Source organism: Sipha flava, unplaced genomic scaffold, assembly GCF_003268045.1.
Source record: "Sipha flava isolate LNK unplaced genomic scaffold, YSA_version1 553_pilon_pilon, whole genome shotgun sequence".
Taxonomy (NCBI): domain Eukaryota; kingdom Metazoa; phylum Arthropoda; class Insecta; order Hemiptera; family Aphididae; genus Sipha; species Sipha flava.
In genome coordinates this window covers 652,489-668,237 of record NW_020273536.1, presented here as the reverse complement: position 1 = coordinate 668,237, position 15,749 = coordinate 652,489, and the positions used below count along the sequence as shown (strand labels likewise).

Below are 15,749 nucleotides of genomic sequence, written 5' to 3'. Positions count from 1 at the left end.
ATATTCGTATATTGGTATAATGTACTTCATTCTTATCGAGAGATAATTTTTTTAAAAAGTACAAATTGACTATCGACAGTTCAATTATACTTATATACTATAAAAGGTTAATAATAAGACTTTTTCCAAGTAAATTAAATTTATAATTTACTTTTTTCAAGAAAACTACATAAGTTTTACATTATTTATAAAAGTATTTAATTATTCAAGTAAAAAAATATTAAAAACATAAAAATTACATGATATTTACGTAAAAAAAAAAAAAATAATAATATAGGAAACTTATTGTAATTATTCATCCGTAAAAATACTAAAATTCCCTTAGTCATAATTAAATTTCAAACAGATATGTAATAAAACTGTAAAAATTATTCGTATACACACTGACGATAGAATATGTTAAGAACTTTAAATTCAAATTAACATTCCACCGTAGACTGTGTCTCTCTAATGAGTGAATTATTTCTCACTACACGTCTACATTTAATATTCATGTCATAGTATTAATATCATCACGTATGCTTATGATTATAAATATAATTCATGGAGAGCGTTTAACACAATAATAATAAATAATAATAAGAAGAATAATGATGATGATAATAATAATAATAATAATATATTTAAGTACTATGAATGTAGTAATGCTTTGAATCAGAATGCAGATATTTCATTAACTTGATACTTTGAATATCGAAGAAAATTTAAATAAAATACGTGTTTACGCTGATGAAATAAATTATGTTCGTCACCTGCGATACGCACTTATTTATCTTCCGTCGTATAATAATAATAATAATAATAATATCCCATCACTCCTTTATTTTATATTTTTGTTCTTTATGTTAAAACTGATATAATAATAATAATAATAATAATAATAATAATAATAATAATAATAATCATCATTATTATTATTACATTTATACGTTTTGCAGAACGAGCATAATAAATTCAAGACAACAGTATTAAAACAAGCGTGGTCATAAATCTGAAAACGGTGCGGGTATGGGTAACAGGGGCGGTTGTTTCGTCCTGTGGAAAATGTTTATTATCCGAGGCATAGACACACTCGCAGTTATAATAATGACGATCCGATTACAAAAGTTTTCGGGTACAGCAGACGATAAAACCTAGTGCATTTGAGCTGTATTTTTCGCACGTTAACGTCACACATGACCGCGAGTGCAGCAATAGGTGCAGCAAAGGTGGGGGCGCATTGATTACGTTCGAATTGGCACGCGTACGACATCTACCCCGAGTGAATAATTATTATGTGTTCCCGTATCGGACGTTTCGCTCTTACCGATCTAACAAGTGGTGTGTGCGGTCAACCGCCTACACATTATTATTCGCGTAATTCGCATTTAAACCGTATAAATCATAAATATTCGGTACGTTGTTATGTGTATCATTCCCGGCGTGCCCGTCTTGCAATGCACCAGCCAACAACGACCGTGGTCGTTGTTAACACCTCCGGAACGGGAAACTGGTGTGTGCAATAACCCGGGCATTGGCAAGAGCGTGTGGCGAAATGTTACAACTGCGTACGAGATTGGATTCGGTTGGAAATCGAAAAAAAAAATATTAAACAAAAATCGATTCGATCGGAATTCTCTTTCTCGTCCTCCGAAAACTAGAAACGTGATAAAAATGAGTTGAAGGGTTTTTTATTTGCGAAACACGAGTTGAAGTGTGTGCTAACAGAGCATAAATTCTGTTATGAGCAATTAAACTTTACGAAGTTGACATTTAGTACAGGTAAATTCGTTTATAATTTAGTTAGTTCGCAATTATTTTTTAATTAGATCATTTTTTTTTTCGAACAATAATAATAATCAACGGTAGGGCATAATGTGTATAAATCTCTAATCAATTATTGCCAAAAATATGTAAACATTTCTAAAAACCGTACCATTTTCCCACTAATAATATATATACGTACAAAGCATTAAACTTAGCTAAAAGTATTAACTATATAAAGTTACTTACAATATAAAAACTGTTTAAGTTATATTTTCAATAAAAAAGTTTTGTGCGGTTATTTCTTTTGTACAACTTCAACAATATTCCTATTAGACCACCGTGCTATAGTCAGTCATATTGTTATTACCAAGATAGCTAAACAGTACAGTATTATTATAATATCATCATTGGCAAATTTAGTAAAATATTGTTATTACTTTTATTTGTTTAAGTTGCATTAATATAAGTACCATCAGAACGGTTATGTTTGCTGTAATTTATGTGTAAGGATACGATTGTTTGTAATAATTTATTGTTTGCGTTGGCGTATGATGCAGTGTTTTTATTTGATATTGTAAAAATTGGTTTTTATAATAATAACCATTTGATTCAGTTTAGTAAATTATGTTATACATTAGTTGCAATTTTCAATATTTTATTTTACGATAATTAGATAAAAATGATTGCTCTATTGTAAAAACCCTAGATTTTTTTTTAGTAGTAGTTGATTAACTACTAATTGTAACTATTTAATTATAACTAAACAAATTAATATGGTTAATAAATGAAAAGTAAAATATTACATGTAGGTACAATATATTTTTCTGCAACATTGATATTATAATATTCCTTAATGGTTTAATATACTTGAAATTTATAATATACAGCTGCAGTTTTAGCTTTATAATTTTCATGAATTTACTTGATTATAATTTAGTACTTATTTTACTTATTTAAACTACAAATGCTATTACTACGTTTTTAATCTCTTAATTGCGAAATATTCGTAACGAATTTTTATTATTCATACTATTTTTTAATGAATATTTCAATGAAGATATTTTGAACTAATAAATGTTTCTTAAGTTAAAATAAATTTCAAGTGTATACTATGTAATACACTTCACTTCAATACTTGTATATGATCGAATTATAATATATCGTGTTTATGATTTAATTGGTTTACATATAGTTTGTATGTATAGTGTTGTGTATAATTTATAAACATAAAGGTTTTATCTATAGTGCCGGAGACATAATCTGATTTTACCTTGTCATACTGTTATCTAATAATATTTAAATTTAATAATATATATATATATGTATAAAGAGTTTCTTTTAGATTGTGTAAGACGTGCTTTCTACAAATTACTAATACTACTACTTGCAATGGAGTTTTTCGGCTTTGTCCGATGCGTGGTAGAATGAAAGCAAATTGAGTTATAGTTTAGTGTTGCAATATAGTTGAAAATTACTTACATGGTCGACATTTATAATCGACTTGAATGAACTTTGGGTGGCCTGGACAAGGATCGTATTTGCCCACTGATGGCTGAACCCGGCATTGCTGTTTTTTCTGACACGCCTCCACCACAGACTGTAGCAGTGAATACTATAAAAACACAACAATAAATTACCTCTATAATAATTAAACGTTTAAAACAATACTGCATAAGGACAAGCCGGAAAGTTTTTTTTTTGTATTTGATTGGTATAATTTTGTTTAAATATAATTCTACAAACCAAATGAGCACCCTAACTAAAAAGAGGCAAAATTAAATGAAATGTATGCAGTGTTAAATAGATTAATATAAAAAATAATAATAAAATAGCGCCGATACATAAGATGGGTATGAGAAACGAGACTGGTGGTGGGTGTATTTAAATTTGTATGCAATGATAAATCATTGCAATCGTAAACGTTGTTGAACTGAGCTTAGTGTACAACAACGAAAGTATATTGATTTTATGTTAATTTTGTAAATTTTGTCGAGAATAATTATGTCTATAAGAAAATTTGAAATAACACGCTCAAATAAAAATTAAAAACAAATTAAAGAAGACAATTTATCAGCAATTGTTGATAATTATACCCCGATAATGTCTAAATAGTACAGAAACAAATAGTAAAAATGTCAAGTTTCCATCATAATAATATCATCATCTTATGTCACTCTTGCTACGATATAACAAATATTGTTTCTTATAGAAATGGTTGTATCGTAAATAAAAATAAAAAAATTGCAGGTTTTTGAAACAGCTGGAAAATTTGAAGTATAAACTCTTCTAAAGTACCATCTGTGTCTTTTTCAATCGATTGGTAGACTATACATGTATGTTTTTGAGTATTCTTATAATACTATACCCGAATAAAGTGTTGAAAACCGAAATGAGATAAAGAAAATAAAAATAAACATCATTGTGGTTGAATCAATAAATGATACAATTCGATCAGAATCTAAAACCAAGAGTTTCATATGGTTTTTTTATGAACTTACGATCTGCGAGAGTGGTGATTTTAAACATTTCCTCAAAATTATTTTTACTGTTTCTAAAAATTATTTTGTGTATCAGACAAGCAAAAAAGAAAAAAAAGAAAAGGAATATGGGATTAAAAAAGTATTATGGCCATTGGTTAATTTATTCTTATACTATTTTTCAAGTATGTTAATATATAAGAGGGTACCCATAATTATTCCCATTCAATTCTAAAATAATTTTTAATATTTCGCCACATTTGTCGTTTTATACTTTTTTTTAATAAATAATATATATTTACTACTTGCATATTATACTCTTTTCAATGACACTTAAAAATGCAAATTTGGATCAGTGCCTGTGTTGAGAAAATTATAGAGAAATAGTAAACTATAGTTTTAGGTGTGTACTTTGTCGAATTCTAATTTGAGAATTTTTTTTTTTTTTTAATGTAAATGTTAATATTTCCTCATTCGAATATTTCAAGTTATGTGCTTAATTACGCAGTGAAAAAGTACAACATACACTCAAAAGATGGAATTCGAAATAGACCCGTAATATACTGCTGAATATATGAATATATTTACCCAAAAAATAAAATATTAATACGTTCTTATGAAAGCTTTGAACAATTCAAAGTAATTAGGTAATTTTTTTTAGTTATGAATTTTATTTTAGTAAAACAGCTTACTGATCGACACATCGTGCAATTTCAAATAAATATGTCAAATAATATTATGTGCCTAATATTAACGTGTATCTATTATCTAAGTGTGCATGATATTTAGATTTGAATATTGTTCCAAAGAACTTCGCATCATTATAAATATTATTTTTTTTTTCATATAAAATGAGTTTTTAAATACATTTTTGTTCATAGAAATTATTCAAACTTTTCTTTTCATTAATGGTGTTGAATAATAAATTTAATTTTTATTTATTTTTTTTAATTTTTATAGTTAAAAATACAAATCTAGCGAGTGCGGTTATAATTATAGCTGATGAATGTTAAAAAAAAAAGTCATAACAACTTTTCAGAGTTATATGTATTATTCTGGTGGTTAAATTAATGTAATACTTAAATACTAATAATGACATTTTGAAATTTTACCATTTGAAACGTGTCAGTTGACAAATCCTCATGTTCGATAACACGTACAACATTTGCGCGTTCACATTTACCCACACACGTTCATGAACGTACATTCAATTTACGCACGCACAAGCAGACACATATTCGTACATATGCACGATACGATTACGATTGTCTAGTAAACAATTCGAGAGATATTTCCTGAGGTAACTCTGTTTCTAAAGCATTAATGCATTGGAATAAATCACAAATCTGAGGGGAACAAAATATTAAATGAAGAGAAAGAAAAATATTTCGTTTTTTTTTAAATCAATATTTTGTTATCATATTTGAAATCTTAATCATTTAAATAATTAAAAACAAAAAATTATTTTATTGGTGTACAATGTTAATAATAAAAGTGAATGATCAAATTTTTATAATATAATTATGAATCATAATTTATGATGAATAGGCACGTACACAAAAAATATTTTAGGGGTTTTTGGTAATACATTTTTTTACTTAAACATAATCTATAAAAACATATTTGATAATTCTACCGAATTTCAAGGGTGGGGGACATTGAACCTCTACTCTACATGTACGCATCTGTTAATGAATGTATTTAAAATTTAAAAACTGTTATTAAACTGGAGTAAAGCATTTAATATATGTTGCACCTATTATTTTTGACGTGACAGTGTAGATTGTAGAACGTTTTGATTTTTTTCTAAATCGACATAAATCAAAAATATTAATTGAAGTCTTGTTAGTTGCATGGTTTTTTATTTTTTTTTTTAAATAATGTTATACAATTTTTTTTCATAAAAATAATAGGTTTAATTGATTTAAAAAAAAAAAAAATTATCATTCCAATATATAACGGCTTCCATTTACTTTGATATTTCAATACGATGATTAACATTTAATGCGTTGCACCCATTATTTCCTTGGTTTACATTGACTTGTATGTTTTTTTTTTTTTTTTAATTTAATTGATTTTATAGCACTATACGAACTAATATTTTGTATAGTGGCGTTTAGTTTAGAGTAGTATAATACCGTGCAAATACATAACACTTTACACATATCCTGAACGCATAATAAAACATCTGCTTTACTTGATAGGTACCTTATATTAAATTTTAATATGCAATTTAATGAGCGAGCATAATTAAATCTTAAACGTATCGGCTAAGATTTTAGAATAATGATGGACGGCGATCATCAATACAAAATAAGACCCCCACCGACAGAAACTCCAAAAAATATAATTTACACCTTTATATTGTAATATATTTGCACAACCTATCTTAGCTAAACATTTGATTGTCAGGCTTAAATAATAAGTTATAGTTTAAAATTAATATTAAATACTATTTAACCCAAAATTAAATTGCTATAAATTACTTCTTTAGAGATAAATCATATTAATAAGTTATCGAAGTACACTGATAGTACGGGAGGGGGCTACCAGGTTATTTATTATTATATTTCCACGATAAAATAATATTATTGATATGTTTTTGAATAAAGAAATGGGTCTAAAAAAATCGTTTCAAATTCCAAATGTTTGTTATAATTTGGAAATAAGTAGGTAATGTGAAATAATAATTCTAGATTTGCTTTTAAATGGGCCCCTAAATTTTGTGTATTCAATGGCCCCTGCGTAGAAAAAGACGGCTCTAGTAACCATACATCGTGTGTAGCTCTTGGTGGAACTATAATGTTATATATTTTATGTATTATTTCAGTTTCTGCGTCATCAAAAACTTAATTTATTAAACACATTGTGTGTGAAATATGACTAGGAAAAAGTTTGAAATTTATTAAAAATTCAAGTGGACTGTCAACACTCTGTTGTTCTGTACACACTTATAATAAAATACCTAAAACGCGATGATGGTCATTACAATAGTATTGTTAATTAAATTAAACAATTATGATTGCGGTAAATGATTTCTTTTAATTCTACATTAAGCCGTGAATAACAGAACAGTTGAAATAATTATTTCACATTTAATAATAAACGGAATGCTATGTTTTTATTTATAATGGAATATTGTAATTTATATATTTGTAAATGATTGAAATAGCTATGGGAACTGTAACTTTGATCGTTAGCAGAACATTAATACCGAATATATAATGAGGCCGTAAATTAAATCACAATTAGTATTCTAAAATTAATTTTACTTAAAATTTCCGGAGAATCTACACTTTCATTCAATAATTGAAACATTTGTTATTAACATACTTTAGTGATTTCTGTTTATCAAGTTATTTTATGTTAATTACCAGCAATTTATTTTAAAAAAATATTAATAAATATATACAACTTAGAAAAAAAATAACAAACTTCTTTGTCACATTTATTAGTACATTTGAAAATATTTAATGTTTTATTTTTTTTTACTTGATGTTTTATTCAATAAATATTATATTTAATCAAAAATTATATAAACTTACTTGAGTTTTACACTATTTCATCCATATAATTTATTTTTTGAAAACATTTTCAATTTTTATTGTTTATTTTCTCGATTCCAATGAAGTAACCAAAACAGTTGCTATAAAAAACGTCTTTATCATTTGTTTTATTATTATTTTCCATAATAGTGTGAAAAAAATATTATATTTTGTAATTTTAGGAGCATGATTTTTATTCGGGATAAGACATACTATAAACAACTATATCTGTTCAAAGTCGATGGAAATATTGAAACATTTTTTTTTCCTTTACGCGCAAAGTCGATGGAAACATTTCGTGTAAAGGAAAAAACAATTTGGTATTTACTTATTCTCATTTGTCCGGCGATTAACAGTAGTATCTTGAAATGTTCGGTCATATATCGAAATAATACGATTTACTCGCACATATAGCGGGTATTCTTGTGATTAGTTCGAGCAAATGGCCAAGTCCTCTACGAAATTCGGCTATTGTATGTAATATAATATATAAAATCAGCCTTTATGCGATTAACGTATCAAGAATTTCGAAGTTTAGACACTTATTAAGCAATTTACATTATGATATTTTATATAGTCTAAGATCATCTTTAATCCAAATCAATTAAATTTCAAAAACTTCCTGAAATATAATTGATAAAAAAATAGTATTTATTATAATAATATGCTCATTCTAAGGAATTTCTGAGATTATGTACTGCTCTTACCAACAAAACAGTACCATATTATTATACAATTATAAAAATTTTAAAATTTAGTATATTTTCTTAGTTTTCAAACGTGATTTACCTATTCTGTAAGTAATTAGATGAATTTGAAAAAAATATTAATTGATGACTTTTAAATTGTCGACTAATAATGAATATTACTCAAAAAATCAGACCTTAAAAATTAGTTTTATTAATAACATTAGCTAAAAAAATAGTGCGAAAATAAAAAAAATACATTATCTAATATTATATTAATCAAATATAAATGGTATAATATTTCGAAGAGACATACTTTACGTATAACTTACATACCATGGTTGTGCCAAATCGAAAATATTATGATTGTACTTTAGTATTTTATTACCCATTGAACATTTTGAGTAAACAAAATAAAGTCGATGGGAAAATGGATAAAAATTTGTAGTCTGCCAAAATCGTGAAATTTCTGATAAATGTAAAGCGAAATAGTAAAATAGTTAGGTAAGTATAAATAAATACCAATTTTATACAAAAACATAATTTATTTTTTAGTAAATATCGTTATACTAAAGATCGTTTTTTAAACACTAAGTTTTTTATACACACATTGCAAACAATAATAAACAACAATACAAATATAACTTACAATAATCATTATTTTCCACTGATGTGTGTTACACTGATGAATTATGAATGTTCCACACCAAATCAGAAGTCCTTCCTTTTATTTTATTTTTTTATAAACGACTTCATTTTTATACATCCAAAAAAAATGTGTATGTCATGAGAGCGTAATTAATTTAATTGAAATTAAACGGTAAAAGTAGCTTTTATTTGAAATTAGCGCATAAAACACATTTTAAACAAAATTAATAGTTTATTTACCTTAAGTGTCATTTTTTTCTCTCCAGTAAATATACTTGTGTAATATAGTGGATTAAGGTCATCAGTCGACTTGACATTAGTCGTGGTCTCGTGGGAACAATTTGAACAATTTTAACGAATTAAGTCAAGCAAAAAATGCTTGAGTATACATATACATAAAACACCGAGTCCGTTAAGTGACATGTAAGTATGTACAAAATCATTGATTTCAAGACTTATTATGATTCATTACCATTATCAATGTTTCATGCACATACATTATTTATGATTATTGGAGTAATTATAATATTATTTTTATAAAAAAACGAAAATTGTTAAATTTAAAATTAAATACAATACTGTGTGTATATTACCCCAATGTACATAACCAGAAAATATTTTAACATTGTTATTGACATATTATTCATGGAGATTATTGCAATATTATAAACATTGAGCATATTTTTATTTTTATTTTTAACTTAAACCAGATTATTGGGTTGACTTTTTAAACGAAAACCAAAATTAAATATCGATTAATTAGAGCAATACTTGCTACTTGCTACTTGCTACAAACTAGCTTGGTCCAGTTGTGCTTTTTTTCTTTAAAATACTAATCCCTATTATTTTAATAATAATATATATATATAAATTTTAATTTACGGATTAACACCGGTAAAGGTATCACTGACAGAGTTCCGTATAGCGACTGCCAACAATTAATGGTGGTCAAGGTTTTTTTTTCTACGTCGTGGCTTATTCGTGTGTTATAAAATCAACGATACAGGTAATCCACGATTTTAGTAAAGTTTTTCATGGGCGTCCGCACTAATTACTAGATAAATTGGTTTCGCGCGAAAAATAAGCTCTGATGTGCCAACTGCAAGATTTAAAAGTTTATTTTTAACCATAGAACGAAAGAGAAAGGAATTACGTGTTCCCGAGTGTACTTTTACAGGATCGAGTGTTTGCGATTGATTGACAGGTTTTTTGGCGCTACAATATTTGTCACCAACAATTTTAAAGTATATGGCCATCACAATCGTTCCGATATACCATTATTGGTGTCGTCGTTCACAGTCGCACGTCGTAGTGCGAATGTTTAACAAGACAACAGATGTTATGAAATTGTTTACACATGTTACGATAATAGCTCGATGTAGAGCTGCAAAATTATATATAAAATAGTTTAAATGAAAATATGAGTTGAAACCCCAACCAATATTTATATATTTTCTAAATTCATTTTAACGTATATTTTATTTCATTTAATTTGATCAAAAATATAATTTGTTTTGTATCATTGCAAAATAATTATTTCAAAATAATTGGTTGCCCATCGTATACATACCAAATTAATGACTTTTAGTTTCAATAAATTAAAAATTACCAAATATTTGTGCTGCCTACTTGTTTGAAAAAGAATAATCCATTTCAAGTATCATGGAGGTTAATGACATGTAATCGCGAAACCTATTAAAATTTAAATATTATTAAGAATTTACTTTAGTGTTCGGTCCTATGATTCGATGACTCTAAACGAAAACACTAAAATTGCGTATCATGCGGATATGATTTGACTGGTATTCGTTAGACCGACAAGATAACTTGCAGTGTACAAAGTGTGTGCAGAATAACTAAGAGACTGAGTCTCACGAGAGTATCTCTAAACTGTTGAAGAGAAGATAATATTGCTAAACTGACAGGGACGTTAAAAGATTTAATATATTAAAATTTAGTATTAATTAAAATAAATTTAAATCTCGAGTAAAAAAAAAAAAAGGATGATTTTAATTTTTTTTTATGTTAGCATTTTTGAATAATAAATCTGCATTGTAAGTTTCATGTTACAACTTTTTGGATAAAAAATTAAACTTGTATATTACTTTAGAAAGATATTATTTTAAAAGATATTTCTTTATATAAATATAAATAATAAATATATAAATATCATATGATGGACAACCAAAAAAAAAAAAAACAAATAAAAATAATATTAAATTTTATTCATCAATCGTTTAGATTTCTGTAGTAAAAATAATTAATATTATTTAGATTATAGGTATGAAAATCGCACTAATACTATTTTAGTTCATGATGATACAAAATCGGTATTTTCGATTAAGTTTTAAAATGTGACAAATTTAATATTAAAAATCTTTTTCTTTGTTAAAATGAGACTGTTAAGTACATTTAAATAAAATAGATATCCATTTTATTTATTAAGACTATAATTTATAATTACTAAAATAATTTTGTTTCGTAATAAAATTATTTTAATACCTATACATTTTTATAATATAGGTTAGGTTTTCGTGTATTATTGTATAAAATCGTTTATCATTTGGGATTACTTATCAATGATTTCAAGTGTATAAAAATAAAGATGACAAACATAAAACTATAAATATTTATATTTAAAACTAGTATCTTGGCTTTTGACTGCCGCATAAACAACTTTTTACAAAACTTATATACGTATACACTGTGTTCTTTTTTACAGCTGTGTTAATACGAATATCGAATGAACCATTATTTGGAGTATATTTTAGTGATAATTATAATAGTGCAATATTTTACTTTTTAGTTATTAATTAATTAGCTATTTTAAAGGTTTTTTCTATAATTCATATGATATGCGAATAGATAGTATATATTAATATCATTACACAGTCATGAAATGAACTAGGTACGTTAATCAAAAGCTGCATTAAAATTCGTCTCACTACTTTTCTCCCGGCACATGACAGTGTTATATTATTATTTTAAATTCAAAAATAAATCTTGTCATTCGAATAAGGATTTTTAAGGCAACTCAGTTTATGACAAAGATTAATAAACGTTCAAGATTCATATTATTTTAAGTACAAATTATTTTTAAACTCAATGAAAAAATACTTTTTAACATACATTTGTAATACCATTATTAATAATATTATTTTCTTTATTTTTCCCCAACTCAATCGCGATTTTATTGATTTTGTTTATAGGTATAAATGATGATTAGGGATGAATAGGTAAAAAATATCTTGGGTATACTCCGTTTTCTACAAATAAAAATCTAAAAACAATTATTTTTGCATTGCTCCAAAATAGTTAGTATCTTTCTACTAATTTTCAACTTTGTATATCTGGAGTATATCTGGTTTACTTCCAAATTTAATTTATTACGATGCATATGTGTAGTCAGAAAAAAAAATTTTGATTCTTGACTAAAATAATAGTATATTATATGTAGTATAATTATTGTCTATTAGGTAACGTCTCTCTCGTATACCCACCGTATACCTATCGTATACTTACTTATAACATAATACTTTATTTTGCGTTAACGCATATACGAGTATTTACAAAATTTGTGATGGGTATACTAGTACGTTTGTATACTCTTTAACATATCTCTGCTGATGATGAATTTTTAATTAGAAACCGATCGCACTTTACAAATAAATAAAACTACTGGCGTTTATTTATTTATATATATACATTTGAATTCGATCAATTATTTTAAAGGGTTTAGGTGTGACAGTAAAAAAAGGTTGCATCGAAGGATACATATGTCGCAAATGCTATAACGTGGTGATCAATTATAAATGAACAAATAGATTTACAATTAATTATACAAAATAAAGTGTGATGATGATTATTAACATACAGAAAAATACATACTGATAATAATAATAGTAAGATAATATTGAGGTGTCCCACAAAAAAGGTATTAGTTATGAATATCAATGCAATAAATTAAAATCAATAATCTAAAATTACTCATCACATTAATTATGGCAATAACAATAAAAAAATTTAAAAAACCTGACGCACAATACAATATAATATAAATATTAAACACGCAAAAGTAAAAAACACGTAACGACACCGTGCGTCCTTAGGCGCTCGCATAACTTGTAGGTCTTGAATTAATTTGGTGCCTAAAGCTCTTACGACGACTCTGGGACGAACAAATAACGATTTCAATAACAGGAAGAATTGACAAGGTTTTGGCAGCCCGTAATCTCAATGTGTGACAAACCATGGCCGGTGAATTGATATTATAAAGATGTCGATTATCGACGCTAAATCTCGATTAGAAAACAATACGTCGATAAAAAGAAATAACACCATCGATACAGCAAAGAAAAAACGTGATTTCATGTAAGGAAAAACTAACCAACACAAACCATGTGTCAAGACCCACTAACCTACGACAGATATAGCGGCGGCCGACGACCTCACCCCGACCAGTTCGCGGCGGTGACATTAAATTTTTGAAAACAGGTCTGCTTCGCGCCAAAATAAAATTTTATTTCGAAAGTTTCACGTACGCAGCGTTCTCAGTGAATCAGTCATCGCACATTTGGGGCGAAGCTGACATCGTTTTCAAAAATTTAACTTTCGCGTACAGATACCAGTGAAGATTATAAGAGAGGAGGGTGATAGATGGATCACCTTCCTTAGGGATTTGGTTTTTTAAATTTAGTATATTGCTGACATAACAACACTAACCTGCAAATTGTATAACATATAATTATTAAGAGATACATTTTAAAAGTCAATAGAGTTGTAAATAATTTTTAATACATTCATGTTAAATTATATTATTAATATATAAACATTATTATATATTTATACCTATTACCCTAATGTATATTTTATATTAAATGTATTTTTTTTCGATTTGGTGTGACAGATTATTTAACTGGTAATTAAATGTATGAACATCATTTCTTATAAAATATAGATAGCAAAACATTATATCAATTAATCAAAAAGTCAACTGGTATAATTAAAATAAAATATGAAAAAATGTTCTAAATAGATGATGGTAAAAATATTAATGGAAAAAAATGGGTGGTACTAAAAGGTAACTTATGAATTGTGTTTTTAAATTTTGTCGCTCCAAAATTCTGCCATCTTTATACCCTTATTATTTGCGACTTGTAAGTCTAGTATGTCACATTTGATTGAACATTTGTTGCAATTTAGTAGGTGCGACATTTTCTGGACTTCCCCGCATACACTTCTTCCTTCCCAAGTCTTATTCCTCATTTTTTCAGGTTTTCCCTCAAAAGTCCATCTCCTGTACGTAAGTGTCCTCCAGACCATCCATTTGTTGTTTTGTCCTAAGGGTAACTTTTCTTCAACTTTCTGCTTGTTTTCTATCTTCAATTTTGCTCTCTGTGGGTTATCATCTAATTTCTTCGTGCATTTTTGGAAGCTCTTTCTTGATTTTAGTCAAAAACCTTCAACCTATGTGTTATATATTGGATGCCTTTCATCCGTGATCTATTTCGTCCGTTCTATGTCACTAGCAATTTGTCTACGTATATATGATGGCGCTATTCCTGCTAGAGGATATAACTTGTCTGCCAATATTTGCTTTAAGTAGCCTGTTATAATGCGAACCATTTCATTTAACGCAGTATTAATGTGTGTTGATCTTCCCCACACCTGGCATGCATATTCAGCCACCGAAAAAACAAACTGTTTCGGGATGAGCTCCTCACTTTGAGTTTAGTTTCTACTCCTTCAAAGTAGTTATCTTGAACTGCTATCACTGTATCATCAGCATAAATGAAATGTCTGGCACCTGAAGTGATCGGTTGATCATTCGTATGGATATTAAAAAGGATTAGGGCCAGTACACTGCCTTATGGAAGACCACTTTTTTTTGCTTTCTTCATCTACTTTTTTTGCTTCCTAGTGTTACGTAAAATTTTTTATGTTGAAGTAGTTTATAATATGCGTAAAACCTGTGTCATTAGTTAGGTTATAGATTTTATCTAATAAAATCCTATGGTTGATCGTATTATAGGTTGCTATCAAGTCTACAGATAGTGACTAGATTGGGTAATATTTAGTATCTGCCTTTTGCATGATTTACCTTTCTTGAAACAAATATATATAATATATATACAAAAATTCTTCAGGGTGGGGGAGGGTTGGTTTTATTTTCGCTTCCCTCCCCTTGAACATAATGTATAACCGTCATTGACAGACTGTTTTACGTTCACAGTATATAGTGTTTGTATCTAATTGTAAATATATATTTATACAGATACTGTTATTTGATATTATTTTCATTTCCAAAAATTATTGTGATATTTACATAAAAATATATTTTCATTTTACATTTATATTTTATTTTTGAATTGTGCTTATTTGCTATAAATACAACTTATTACGTATAAAGTTCGTTTTTTGTTTTTCGAACAATTTAAAATGACCCCTGAGACTACTCAGTTCCGTAAGTTTTTATAACGTGTAAGATGACAATAATACATAAAAAAAAATGTTGAACTATAAATTATATTTTATTTTCAGTTTTTCTGCTGTGTAAGAAATGATGATTAACAACCAATGAACAAGTTCCGTTCTAATGATATTGATGTCTTATGAATCGATCATGTGTCATTATTTATACAAATATA

The 15,749-nt window shown here is 27.0% G+C and overlaps 1 protein-coding gene across 3 annotated transcripts in view; it reads right to left on the bottom strand.

Moving 5' to 3' along the window:
• LOC112691056 (protein eva-1 homolog C) overlaps positions 1-15,749 on the bottom strand; it is a 271,834-nt gene that overhangs the window by 35,529 nt on the left and 220,556 nt on the right. For all 3 annotated transcript variants that reach the window (XM_025565184.1, XM_025565185.1, XM_025565186.1), the window contains exon 3: positions 3,226-3,358. In XM_025565184.1, the coding sequence (XP_025420969.1) occupies positions 3,226-3,358 (133 nt within the window). The remainder of the gene's footprint in view (positions 1-3,225; positions 3,359-15,749) is intronic.